The 14,038-nt window shown below is 33.1% G+C and overlaps 1 protein-coding gene across 4 annotated transcripts in view; it reads right to left on the minus strand.

The window, feature by feature from the left end:
• Window positions 1–14,038, minus strand: part of LOC145248848 (serine/threonine-protein kinase SIK3-like) — a 373,744-nt gene that overhangs the window by 37,983 nt on the left and 321,723 nt on the right. For 2 of the 4 annotated variants that reach the window (XM_080110569.1, XM_080110570.1), the window contains exons 8-10: window positions 4,532–4,639; window positions 4,002–4,176; window positions 2,989–3,110 (exon numbers count right to left, since the gene is read on the minus strand). In XM_080110569.1, coding sequence (XP_079966695.1) covers window positions 2,989–3,110; window positions 4,002–4,176; window positions 4,532–4,639 — 405 coding nt within the window. The remainder of the gene's footprint in view (window positions 1–2,988; window positions 3,111–4,001; window positions 4,177–4,531; window positions 4,640–14,038) is intronic. The other 2 variants (XM_080110571.1, XM_080110572.1) reach the window with 1 other exon arrangement.

Here is a 14,038-nt window from a genome sequence, read left to right on the forward strand (position 1 = left end):
ATTACTAACACATCCTTTGCTTTTTGTGGGTAGTGCAGTGTCTGTTTTATTTTATTGAAGTCAGGCACCCAGTCATCATCTCCTCCCTTTTTTTTTGTTGTTGTAGTAGTGTAGTGTCAGTTTTGTTGTTAGGTCATTTTACCAGGCATTATCTCCTCCCTTTTTTTAGAAGCAATGATAATGTAGTAATTATTCTGTGCTCATGAAACTATCCTCCTAGGGATAACCATTACATTCTTTTTTGGGAAAAGGAGTGTAATGTTCATTTTGGTGTCACCGGGCTGTCCTCCCAGGCATTATCTTCTTTTTATTGGTAGTAGTGATAATGTGGTATCTATTCTGTAGTCATGATACTATCCTCTAATGAACAACTATCACCTATTTTTTGCAGGGTGAGGTGGGGGTTTAATGTCATATTTTTTGTTGTCATGAAACCATTATCTAGGCATTATCTGTTCCTTTTTCAGAAGTAGTGATAATGTAGTATCTGTTATGTGATTATGAAACCATAACCCCAGGGATTACCAGCATATTAATTTTTTTGAGAGATGAATTGCATAGTGTCCATTTAGTTATCATGAGACCATCCTCCCAGGCATTATCTCTTCTTTTTCTTTAATATTAGTAATAATGTAATGTCTGTTCTTAGGTCATAGGACTATTCACCCAGGGATAATCAACTTTTTTCTGGAGGGAGGGTTGTGTTGTGTAAGATTTATTGTCATGAGACTATCATCCCAAGCATTATCTCCTTTTTTTTGTAATATTTTACATTCATTTTTTTTTTCATTCATTTGTCGTCATTCAAGTGTTTCCATTCATTTTTATTCATTTGTCTGTCATTTTCTTCATTCATTTACTTTCTTTATTCAATCTTTTTCATTATTTTTTCATTTATTTTCTTCAAAATTTTTTATTCATTTTTCATTTATTTTCTTTCACTTGTTTTATTCATTTTTCTTCAATCAGTTTTTTCATTCACTTTTCATTTGTTTTCATTAATTTTTCCTGTATTTGTTTTAATTCGTTTTTCTTGATTCAATTATTTGCATTCATTTCTTTTTATAGTAGTTATAATTTGTTCTGTGGTCATGTGACTATCCTTCAAGGAACATCTATCACCCATTATTTTTTAGAGAAAGTGTAATGTGGTGCTCTTTTTGTTGTCATGAAACCATTCCCCAGGCATTATCTCCTTTTTTTTTTTTTTTGGGAAATGGTGATAACGTAATGTGTTATGTGATATGAAACCATACTCCCAGGGATTACCAGCAAATTAATTTTTTTTGAAGAGGTGAGTTGCATAGTATCTGTTTAGATATTAGTCATTATCGGGCATTATCTCTTCTTTTTCTTTGAAATTAGTCATAATATAGCGTCTGTTTTTTTTTGGTCATGAGACCGTCCTCAAAGATTACTATCAACTTTTTTGGTGAGAACATAGTGTAGTGTCAGGTGACCTTCCTCCCAGGCATTATCTCCCTTTTTTTTTTTTTTTAATAATTATAACTAGCGTGTGTGGTGAGGTGTGTGTGTATGTGTGTGGGGGTAAATCAAAACAAAATGGAAAATAAAGAATAAGCGAACGATGTTAAAACTTCTTAAAAAAAAAAAAAAAAATCGGAAAAACAAAAACAAAAAAAACAGTGAACATGATGAAAAAAAACAAAAAAAACGAATGAAAATATTTCAATATTAAAACTTCAAAAATAAAAAAAATAAAAAATATATATATATATATATATATATATATATATATATCTCTGATATCTTAAGATAACGATGTTGCCTCTGTCTGTGGTCATGTAACTATCTTGCCAGAAAGTACCAGCACATTCCTTTTTTTTTTTTTTGAGAAGGGTATTGTGTACTGTTTTGTAGTATTGTAACCATCTTCCCAGGCATTATCACCTCCTTTTTAGTAGTAGTTATAATATTATTATGTAATAATTTTCAAAGGAGCCAATGTATTTTTGTATTCATTTGGAAAGAACTGTTGAGTCTTTCATCTAGATCTTCTAGAATTTACTTCAAATTATGGTGGAGGTCATGAGATCATTGCCATCACTTTCTTTGAAAGGGAGGAGAATAGTGTAGTATCTGTTTTGTTGGTTTGAAACCATCCCCCCAGGTATTTTCTCCTCCTTTTTATTGTCAAAAAGACTAATAACCTACCTCTTCTGAAATAAATAGATCAACATCTCAGGAAATACTATTGCTTTCTATTTTTTGGGGGTGGGTGGGTAGTGTAATGACCATTTTGTTGGCATGAGACCAGCCTCACAGGCATTATATCCTCCTCTTTTTGGTAGTAGTTATAATGTAATATTTTTGTGGTCATGAGATTATCCTCCCTGATAATAAATAAATTGTCAGTATCAACAGCATTTCTCTTCATACGTCGATTTAAATCATACTTTTGATATGGTCCCAAACAATGCTGAGTAGCCCTGCTAGTCAATTATATAAAGAGCAGTTATTTTTATGCTTATCTGTCTGGCTAAAACTAAAAAAGCAATAAAACAAATACCAACAAAGTTGGTATTTTCTTGATTGGCGTTGCCCTGGATGAATAATATCTAAAATTTATAAAACATTATCCATTCTCTGGAGGTCAACTGGGTCAGTTTTCGCCAGCAAAGTCTAGCTTTTCAGTCTTACATACTAATTTTGAAAAAAAAAAAAAATTAGACTCATTTCTAAAGGAATCTGTTATATAATGGAAAGTTGTATGAGTATGTCCAGCTAGAAAGATATGAGCTGGGTAGAAAAGAAAGAGAATATTAAGGAGAGGGAAGGGTAAAATGGAGGCAGGGAAAAGAGAGAAGGATAGAGAGAGGTAAAGAGAAGTTTTAAAATGACTATGTTGCATTTTTTGCCCTGGGCAACACTGGGTAGTCCTGCTAGTCATTACCAAGACATGTAAGGCATTTGAGAATATATTGGAACAACAATAATAATAATAATAATAAAAATCCAAGAACTTACATCAGCCAATTGTGCTGCATCTGTGAAAAATGACATTTGTGGAAAAGTGGACAGAGCTGTAGATGGAAGGTGGCTTGACGAAGGCTTATCAAGGACTTCGACTGGTACCTCCACTCTTTCAACTATAAAGTGAGAAAAAAAAAAACAAAAAAAAACACAAACATAATTACACACACAAAAAAAACAAAACAAAACGGGCAACTTGTTGGCCTTATTAGACTTAGGAATGTGAAATTTTATATAAGAAACTTATGCAGCTAACCCTAACCCCGCTACTTATGCAGCTGGTTATCACAAGCTTGGATTCCCTGCGACCACAGAAACTATTATATACAGAAACGTGCAAAAGGTTGGACTAGGGGGTCACAAAAATATTATTAATGTGAAGGAAGAGCTCTTGGGTAGGGAGTTATTAATCAAAATGATTTTATTCAATTAATAAAAATTACATAAAATCCATATAAAAAACACGGAATTACATCAGTAATTTAAAACTTTCAGTGCTTGTTTACATCGGCAATTTTAAACCAACACATTTCAGGTGAAAACATTACGTACTTAAATGTCATGTCAAAATTAGTATAAATTCCAAAAATTATGAAAAATTATCCAATACAAGACGTGCTAGATGTATTTAAAAAAACAAACAAACAAAAAAACATCTACAATTACGTTCTGTTTAAAAATGGTGGACCCTTAATGTAAGTTAATTTAAGCCAAGGGAGATAAATCAGTTTATCATATTGAATTGGTCGCTAAGTTCTTTCACATTAAAACATGATAAAACTGAAAAAAGTCTATTTTTACTTGTAATTATTTTTCTGCGGGATCATTTTTCTTAATCTTTGGAATTTATACTAATTTCGACATGACATGTAGTATGTACTAATGTTTTCACCTGAAATGTGTTGGTCTAAAAGATCACCAATGTGAACAAGCACCAAGTTTTTATAAATAATGTATAGGATGAAATAAAAATAAATTAAAAAAAAAAAATCAACAAAACTACTTACCCACACCAGTTGTAATGCTTGAGCGCCGTTCAGTACGGGTCACAACTGGTAGATTAGAAGTCAGACTTGGAGGATTGGACAGCTTATTGTGAAGAATCTTGGGATGCCGCTTGCATTTGTCAAGTAGCAAGTGATAGATGGCGCTATGGTGATCATAGGCTTGTTTCTTCACAGCCTGTTTTATAAAAGAGGCAAGAAATAAACACATGTAAAGTAAGTTACAACATAGTTCAGTTCCAGTGAGGGGTTTACATCTAAAAGGATTCAGGTTTTCGTTCTTTTTTTTTTTTTTTTTTTTTTTTTTGCATACAAATGACTACCAAATCAAAAAATAAAAAAAAATAAAATAAAAAGTGCTGGAAAATGAAAAACAGAACAGTTTTTGAACATAATAATCAATTTCTATGATAACAACAAAAAAAAAGAAAAAAAAAAAAAACAAAGTCAGGCGGGGAAATCTCTATATCTATCTAGAAAGCTAACTATAGGATGTGTGAATTTTTTTTTTAAAATGAAGAACGTTAACATACAGATTTGATTTGAGCCAATCCATTATTTTTCAACATTGTTGCCGACCCATGCTCATCAACCACTGGTTCATGGCTCAAACGTTGATCTGATTCAGCCCTTGAATTTACCTGACAGAAGAAACGGGATGAAGTGAAACTTTAACAATTGGCACAGCTCAAACCGCAGAGAAAGTTCAAATATGTGCAGATGATCCCCTGGATCTTAGGATAGATCTTGTGTTGTAATGATGAATAAGAAAAATTTAATGTCAGACAAACTGAAGATATGAAACAGATGGAGAATTATACAAGGAGATGAAGTAAAACACGGTTGGGTTTCTATAAGAAGCAATCCATTTTGTTGGAAGCCCGTTTCTTCACTAAGTTAAGTTTAACTGAAGTTGATTAAAAAAAAAAAAAAAAAAAAAAAAAAAAAAAAACTAAGAAAATCTGGGTTATAGACAGCTAATGTACTTCCCAACTTCCAGCATGGCTTCTACTGGAATCGGTGACAAAGCAAATTAGTTGCTTCACTTTTTTCTCCGTCTCCTGTGCAGGTATTCTTTTTTTTTTTTTTTTAAATTACATTTTCTTTTTCTGGATTGTTCTTGTTTACTAATCATTGAAAATTTTTTCCGGTCTTATTTTAATCAGGTATTATTGAAATTAATTTTTCTTTTTAATATTGAAAACACTTTTTAAAATATTTTAAGACTATTTTGGGTATATGTATTGGAGATGTTTTTTATGTTTGAAATTGTTATTCTGATTTCAATAATTGCATTATTTATTTTGATTTCAATAATTTTATTTCTATACTTTCATAAACATATATTTAATATATAAATTCAAATAAAAAATGTTTATTAAAAAAAAAAAAAATGAAGTTTTATAATTTCATAAACATATATTTCTTATAAAATTTCAAATAAAATAAAAACTTTTATTTTTTTAATTTTGTTATTAAAAGTGCAAATAAAGACTAATTGTGTTATTTTTATCTTTTTATAATTTTGTTAATTTTTTATTGAATATTTTTTAATAATGTCGTTTTCTTATATTTTATTTCAATAAACTGCTTCACAATAGAAATACTGAAAAACAATAAAAGTGAAGGAACTGATTTGCATGGTCACCGTTTCCGGTAGGAGCCACATTGAAAGTTAGGAAGTACATTAGCTGACTATTATGAAAATTTGAATTGAAACAAAAAACATTATCATACTCAATAACTGGTTTATGATCTGAACTAAGGGAGGTGACGGTAGTTCAGTAGTTAATGACATGGACTGACAACCTGTGTGTACCAAGTTCGAATCTAGTTTGTTTCAAGGAAACGTCTTTACTTAGGGATGTTAGCAATCTTCATGTGGAACTTTCCGAAAGTACCTGATGTCTTTCTAGAAGGAATTTTAATTAGAAAAATATTGATGGGACCAATACCAACAACATAATCTTCGGATTCATACGCCAGAAATAAATGATGCTGCACTAAGATTCATTTTATGATCTACATGAACTTCATCACAGGTCATCCATCTTATCAGCCATGTCATAATGGGTCACAAATGTTGTGTAATCGACCTTACAGTCTGGGTCACAAAGGTCGCGTAGCCCACCATATGATCTGTCTTCAAGTTGGAGAACATGATCAGATCAACAAATGATTCAACCTCCTACTCATCTCAAGATCTGGCATCCAGACCACCATCCATGCTATGTCTAGGATCGTGAGAAACATCATTTGTCTCTCCCCATCTCACAGCAATTGTCGATTAGATTGAATAGATTTAGTGAAAGAGGATGCTCAGGATCAATATGAACCATCATCTCATTTGCATACTTCCAAGATGGCTGAAATTCATGGCATAAGAATAAAGCATGATCAAGCATTTCTTCTTTGAGCGTATCATAGTAGGGATACTTGGATGAATCCTCCATTCTGGAACTGTGCCGTATAATATTAAAGGGCAACATGTTCTTGGCCAATCGTCAAGTTAGAGAGAATTGTTGAGATGACCCATACCTGGTACCTAACTACATTTGTAGTAGATCTCCTCCAACCAACTGAACCATTAAAACAAATTGTAAGCAGCCGTACTGCCTTACAAATCCCTTATGGAGTTTCTTTCTAGAGGACATAGAAAAGTCACTGGACCGAGTAAGTTCTTTGAACACAGCTCAACACTCTGAAGAACTGCTCCTTGATTATGATAGCCCTCAACCAAATAGTCCAGAATGAGGTTAGGAAAGGTGCTATTGATCGCAGGTTTAAATGAATGAAGCAAACAAAGCAAAAAAAAAAAACCCCTCTGATTTAATCTATGATTGTATTATCTTTTAATGGGTGTGGGTAGTGTAGTACCTGTTCTCTTATAATAAGACCACCTTTCCAGGAATTACCTTCTCCTTTTTTAAGGTATCGTACTTGTTCTGTTGTCATATCATCAAGTATTAACTCCTTTTTGGTGGAGGTAGGTAGTGTTCATTCATCATGATAGACTCCTCCCAGGCATTACCTCCTCCTTAGGAGGTCAGTGTTGTATATATTTGTCCACCATCATACTATTCTCCCACACTCACAAAAATATGAGGTGCATTCTATAAATTTCCAGGATTTTTTGTATAGGCACTTTTATTGATAGTACACACATGAAACTCTAGTCCTCTTTGAAGTAATCTCCTCCAGCTGCAATGCACTTGTTGTACTGTTCCAACAACTTGTGGAAGGCCCTATGGAAATCCTTGTGTGAGCATGTCAATGAACCTCGTTATCTCCTCAATGGTCTTATAACGACAGCCTCTAAGGTTTTCCTTGAGCTTAGGGAATAACCAAAAGTCACAGGGAGCAAGGCTTGGACAATAGGGAGGTTAAGGAACTGTCTTGATGCTCATCTTCGTCAAATAGTCTGTGACAAGGATGGCGTTGTGGACCGGTGCATCCATGCAAATCCTCGGCATCTTTGGTTTCTCATGAATAATTGTGTGTACAGTTCCCACACTGACATCAAACTGCACTTATCCATGAAATTCTTTATTTGGACAATCAACTCTGGTGTTCTGACTCCCTTACTTCTCCCACACCTCCCATCATTGCTCACACTCCCTGCCTTTCTCGAATCTCTTATGCCACTCAAAAACTGATGCTCAATTCATACAAGATGGTCCAAAAGCAGTTTGAAGTATTCTATACGTTTCTGTGGCATTTTTTCCAAGTTTAAAACAGACATCATCATTCTTCTAAAGTAACCTCACATCCAGCATGCATTTTTGAAATTCACCAGCTGGTACAATCAGGCTTTAGTAGGGTGTATTCCAATTCCTGCTGTAGCTGTTCATTTGAACCTGGAATCATAAAAATTGGTCAGTAATCTCATAAGATGTATAGCAATAACATTGAATTTTCAAGAGTGCACGACAATTTGAAATGCCTGTACAAAAAAGTCTGGAAACTAATTTAAGGCATCCCGTCTGTGACTTTTTCTCCATTGCAAAATCTTGTCTAAAATACAATATCTGCAAACTTCATATGTGCAACGTTGTTTGTTAATTAAAAAATGAGTAATATTAACATTATAAATGAAAGAAAATAACGTTAACAGCCAATCAAAATGCGGTATGTGGAGGGCGCAGTCAGTATTTACTGAGAGTAACAAATTAATTTAAGAATTGCAAAATAATATTGCTTTTTATGGCTAGGCATTTTTTACAGGAGTTAATTTTTTTTTTTTTTTTTTTTTTTTTTTTACAAAGGAGTCACCACTTATCAGGGCTTGGAGACCACTCAAGGATAAGGTTTAATGAGTGTACAGTAGTCAATGGGAAAATATCCTATTAATTTTTAGTTGTAGAAAGGGATGGCTCATCAAGAACTTGTTTATGTTGGACTTGAAGAAAACCATCTGTTATATAATGGAAAGTTGTATGAGTATGTCAAGCTAGAAAGATATGAGCTGGGTAGAAAAGAAAGAGGATATTAAGGAGAGGGAAGGGTAAAATGGAGGCAGGGAAAAGAGAGAAGGATAGAGAGAGGTAGAGAGAAGGATAGAGAGAGGTAAAGAGAAGTTTTAAAATGACTATGTTGCATTTTTTGCCCTGGGCAACACTTGGAGACCACTCAAAGATAAGGTTTAATGAGTGTACAGTAGTCAATGGGAAAATATCCTAGTAATTTTTAGTTGTAGAAATTTGGTAAATTGGATTACTTAAAGGGATGGCTCATAAAGAACTTGTTTATGCTGGACTTGAAGAAAACCACATTGTAGTCAGCTGGAAAGCAGGGAAACGGAACAAAGTTCCACAGGCGTGCAGTTCTAAGAAAGAAACTTTGTTCATGGAATCTACTTTTAGGTTTAGACACAGATAAAGAGTTGGGGGGGAGTTATTGATAGTGGTTTCAGCTAGACACATGTTTTTTATGAAAATCAGGTCAAGGAGAGGACTATAGATTGGAGCTCAGACGAGCACTTGCCATGAAAATAACGATAGAGCAGAGACGGGCTCACAACGTCTCTTCTGTGGAAAATAGTGGCAGGTAGTGCTGTTATAAAAGCGTCCTTACAAGAATTTTCTTCTCTTTTTCGAAATGGTGGCTTAATCCTCCCAAGTATTATATCCTCCTTTAAGGAGGGAGTGTGCAGTATCCGTTTTGCCACTATGACATCATACTTTTCATTTTATGGGAGGATATTACCATTATATCTTCATTTTGGGAGGCAATATAGTATATGGTCGTTTCTCATGAGACAATTTTTCCATGATCATCTTCTCCATTTAGATGGAAGGGATCAAGTCTACTAACTCTTATGTGGTTTTGATTAACTCATCCTTTTGAAGGTCAGTGTAGTATGTTTGTTCACCAGAAGATTCTCCTCCCAGACTTGCAACAGTGTTTGCTAGTTAATTTTACAAAGGCAAAAACGTTATTCAGTTTGTCTTAAAATATCTTTCATGTCTTTCACTTAATAGATTTTTCCTTCTTAGTTATATGTGAAATCAATAGTCATGAGTATGTGTTCGTGACATATTGCAAGTTATTCATGCGTTACTCCTTTAAAACAAACATATTCGATCTTGCTTTATGAGTTTCTTGTTACTTAAGTTGAGTTTACGATGGCCATATCCATAGTGCCACGTTCCACACAAGTGAATGCTGGGCTCCAGCTAGGCTCAGTCTTTCCGAGTCCGCAGAGAAATGGCATGGCTATGATGCGATAGAATTTGGGTGCGCATCTTGATAACACTTTCGATTCTATGCTATTGAGAGTGAACGTGTCCAGACTAGGGTTAGTGGTATAGACGTATTGAATGAAGCTCTGAATTGCTGAACAAATTAATCTTTTCTTCTTTTTTTTTTTTAAATTATGTTATTGCTATACATCTTATGAGATTACTGACCAATTTTTATGATTCCAGATTCAAATGAACAGCTACAGCAGGAATTGGAATACACCCTACTAAAGCCTGATTGTCACAGTTGGTGAATTTCAAAAATGCATGCTGGATGTGAGGTTACTTTAGAAGAATGATGATGCCTGTTTTAAACTTGGAAAAAAATGCCACAGAAACGTATAGAATGCTTCAAACTGCTTTTGGACCATCTTGTATGAATCATGTATCAGTTTTTGAATGGCATAAGAGCTGTTATTTCACCCTAAACATGTTACGGTGTCACTTTGACATGAGGGGGCTACTATTTAAAACCAAATTTACAGGTATGTCTATTCACATTACACTTGAACTTCTGCATGTCGGTACAGTTAAAGAAGCTACTGTTATAGTAGAAGGCTTTCTGGCATCTAGGGATCTCTACAGTGTGGGGGTGGGATTTTGCTGCTTGTCAGGTTAGTCGAGGGTTTTTGCTTCGAGTTTGTCAGAGGAAATTCCAATCAAATACTTGGAAAACACTTGTTACTGGAGGTAAAGTTTATAACAGCTATGGTACTAGTGCTATGCTGGGTTCCCACTAGATTATTCATCAAAAGTGTATTTTAACTGGCGGAATTACTTTTTTTTTTTTTTTTGATTTTTGTAAAAGTGATACTAGCATAAAGGGAAGGTTACAATTCTTAATTTTATTTTATTTAATTAAGGAAATTTAACATTTTAAAAAAAAAATAGTTATATATATAAAAAAAAAAAAAATTCCATCCACTATATAATATTCTAGACTATTATATTTTATTTGTGCATTTAAAAATAATTATTTTGAAATATAGAATACTAGCATGGGTACCTGGCATTGCCCGGGTGTTTGGAGGGGTGTGTTGAGCAAAAAAAAACAAAAAAAAAAAAAAAAAAAAAGGGATAGCAAGAAGAAAAGAATGCAAGGAAAAAAAAATATGACGTCTTTGCTGTTGCGCCTATTGCCAAACCGGAAGTGACGAATGTTTAAATTAAGGCTAGTCAATCAAAAAGAGGGGATGACTTTCGAAAATATCAGCAAAAAGAAGAGACCCCTCCTGCTAGGAAAGTGCCCAGTTGAGGGTGAAAGAATGAATATTTTTAGCCAATTTTTCGATATTTGTCGTCCGAAGGAGTGAGCAGTACCAATCTTGTGAAAATCCATCGCCTCTGTGGAAAATTTTAGGCAGACATAAAAACATACATTTAAACAGACAGGTGAGATTTGTATTATAGATTGCATTTTATTTGTAAGTTTTAAAAAATAATTTATTTTGAAGTCTTGTTGGATTAAAAAAAAAAAATCGATGTTAACTTATTTTATTAAAAAAAAAAAAAAAAAAAAAAAATCGATATTAACTTTTATTTTATTAAAAAAAAAATCGATATTAACTTTTATTTTATTAAAAAAAAAAAATCGATATTAACTTTTATTTTATTAAAAAAAAAATCGATATTAACTTTTATTTTATTAAAAAAAAAATCGATATTAACTTTTATTTTATTAAAAAAAAAAAATCGATATTAACTTTTATTTTATTAAAAAAAAAAATCGATGTTAACTTATTTTATTAAAAAAAAAAAAAAAAAAAAAATCGATATTAACTTTTATTTTATTAAAAAAAAAAAATCGATATTAACTTTTATTTTATTAAAAAAACAAAAACTAAAGCAAAACAAAAACACTAAAAATATTCCTATTTGATTGTTGCATTAAAAAAAAGAAATTTTGTAATAACGGTGTGGAGAGATACAACGTTGGGCACCCGTAGGTGGCGCGTGGCCTCTGTGGAGGAGTGCTGACATTCAAACTTGGAACCCGCTCAATATGGAAAAAAATAAGATACATGCAAATTTAGGCGCTATCGTGGTTTGAGGTGACTGTATAAAAGGACGATTATTTTGTTTGATGGTGGGAAGCAACATTTTTATCTAATGCACGTGAGGTTGCTGTCAGTCGCGAAGACAACGAAAAGAGAATTGGGGTGATGGAGAAGAAATAGAACACTGATTGTTAAGAAGAATTCGGAATTTGACCTGTTTTTCTGCTTTCACTGCTTTGAGAATAAGCCAATGTTTTGCCATGAAAAAACACAAACGTTTGCTCTCAACTCAAACAAATTTATGTGACTGAAATAGGGATTAATTCTTGGAGAAAAACTATAGACAATATTTCAATTTTTTTTAACCTTATTTATTTATTTTTTTTTTGCAATTTAAATTAATCCAGCAGTGGTTTTTGTTGTGTTGCATGGCTACTTTATTAAACTTTTTTTGAATTAATAGAAAAGTTTTGTTAACCCTTTATGACCTGAATCAGGATGTAGATGATTAAAAAAATATTTGTTAATTTTAGATGGCGGCGTACTGAATGTAAGCGATGGAGAGTTGCAATCTGGACATATTTGGCATCTACCCAGATACTGAACTAATACCTACAAGGCGTTTTTGAATCAATTCCCACGTTATTTATGCCATTATATACATTTATTTACGACTGAATGAATTACTTCAATCAGATCATAAAGGGTTAAAAAAAAAAACAAACAAAAAAAAACATTAACTTTGGATTGTCTTCCCTTTTCACTAGTATCACTCTTCCAAAAATGGAAACAAAAAATACTTCCAGCAAGCTAAAGTGAACTTGTGTTGATTTGTCAATGTAGAAGAATGACACGTCTATGGTTTGGTGGATTTCTGGTAGGTGTTTTAACAGCAATTAGTTCTGATTCCCTGCTATTGAGGTTGAAGGTGGCCAAACAGGAGTCAGCTCTGTGTTGTAACTGCTGGATGAAACTCTGGTTGGATGAATAGATGTACATGCATCACAGTTGAGAATAAAATTTCCTTTCTAAAAAAGGAGCTCTACAAAATGAAGGAGATCACTCTTCGCTAGATTTCGAAGTTCGTTTTTGTTGTGGCTTTGCAGATCAGTAATAATCAACCCAAACACATTGGTATTATCAGCAGAACGTGTATTAGTAAAAGCATATTACAGAAGTACGCATCATGATTCTGAGGCCATAACTGCCACAAATTGCTAACCAATAATGTGTTAAATGTAATTGTATTTAATAGTCTCTGGAGAAGTCCATTATTCCAGATTATAGCAATCCTGTATATGAGTTGATAGCTGACCCTTGGTTGGTTTTGCTTAATGGCATGCCAATCATTTTTGGGTTATTTAATGCTGAATCCAGTAATTTTGGGGAAAGTTTTTATGCTTCAAAATTCTTTATATCTTCAAATATTTATTTATCAAGTTTGGTTTGGTTGTTTTGTTTTATAGTATATCAACCCTTCTTGGGTTATTTAATGCTGAATCCAGTAATTTTTAAAGAAAGTTTACGAATCGCTACCCAATAAGTGTTAAATATCCCAGTATTTATATATTTATTATTTTAAGAAAGTTTTTGTTACACATTTACTGAATTAAAATAAATATAAGAAAATTTTTACACAAAATCGAGATTTTTTTTAAAACACAAAATAGAAATTATATATATATATATATATATATATATATATTATTTTTGGAAATCTTTGCGATGAAGCTTCATAATTTGTGTATTCATTTTTGCGGACTGTTATCCTCGTCTTCATAATTGTTGTTGTTCCACCACGATTCAGCCAACTCATTCTCTAGCCTTCTTCAGATGGTTAACCGTAATGGGATAGGAATGCTGAGTTTTGTAACTGTATCTTCAGTAATTACTGCCTTCCATAGTTGTTGTTGCACCACATTTTGGCCCAACTAATCCTCGAATATACTACCATTCGGTATGGATCCAACAATGGAAGACCAGATAAAAACAAAATCGGATTTTTAACACCATAAAATCCAATCTTGATTGCCCTTTGGGACCTGTGGCATGGTGGATAGAGATGTTGAGTCTCTATGGTTCCAGGTGAGCATTGTATGAAACTAACGGTTTCAATCCTACCCAAAGCAGGCCAGTGGATTAGTTGGCCAAATCATGGTGACACAACAACAACTATGGAAGGCAGTAATTACTGGGGATACAGTTATAAGACTCAGCATTCCTATTCTGTCGTGGTTAACCACCTGAAGAAGGCCAGTGGATTAGTTGGCTGAAACATGATAAAACAACAACCATGAAGATG

Source organism: Euprymna scolopes, chromosome 27 (genome assembly GCF_053919585.1).
Source record: "Euprymna scolopes isolate OS-2025 chromosome 27, ASM5391958v1, whole genome shotgun sequence".
Taxonomy (NCBI): Eukaryota; Metazoa; Mollusca; class Cephalopoda; order Sepiida; family Sepiolidae; genus Euprymna; species Euprymna scolopes.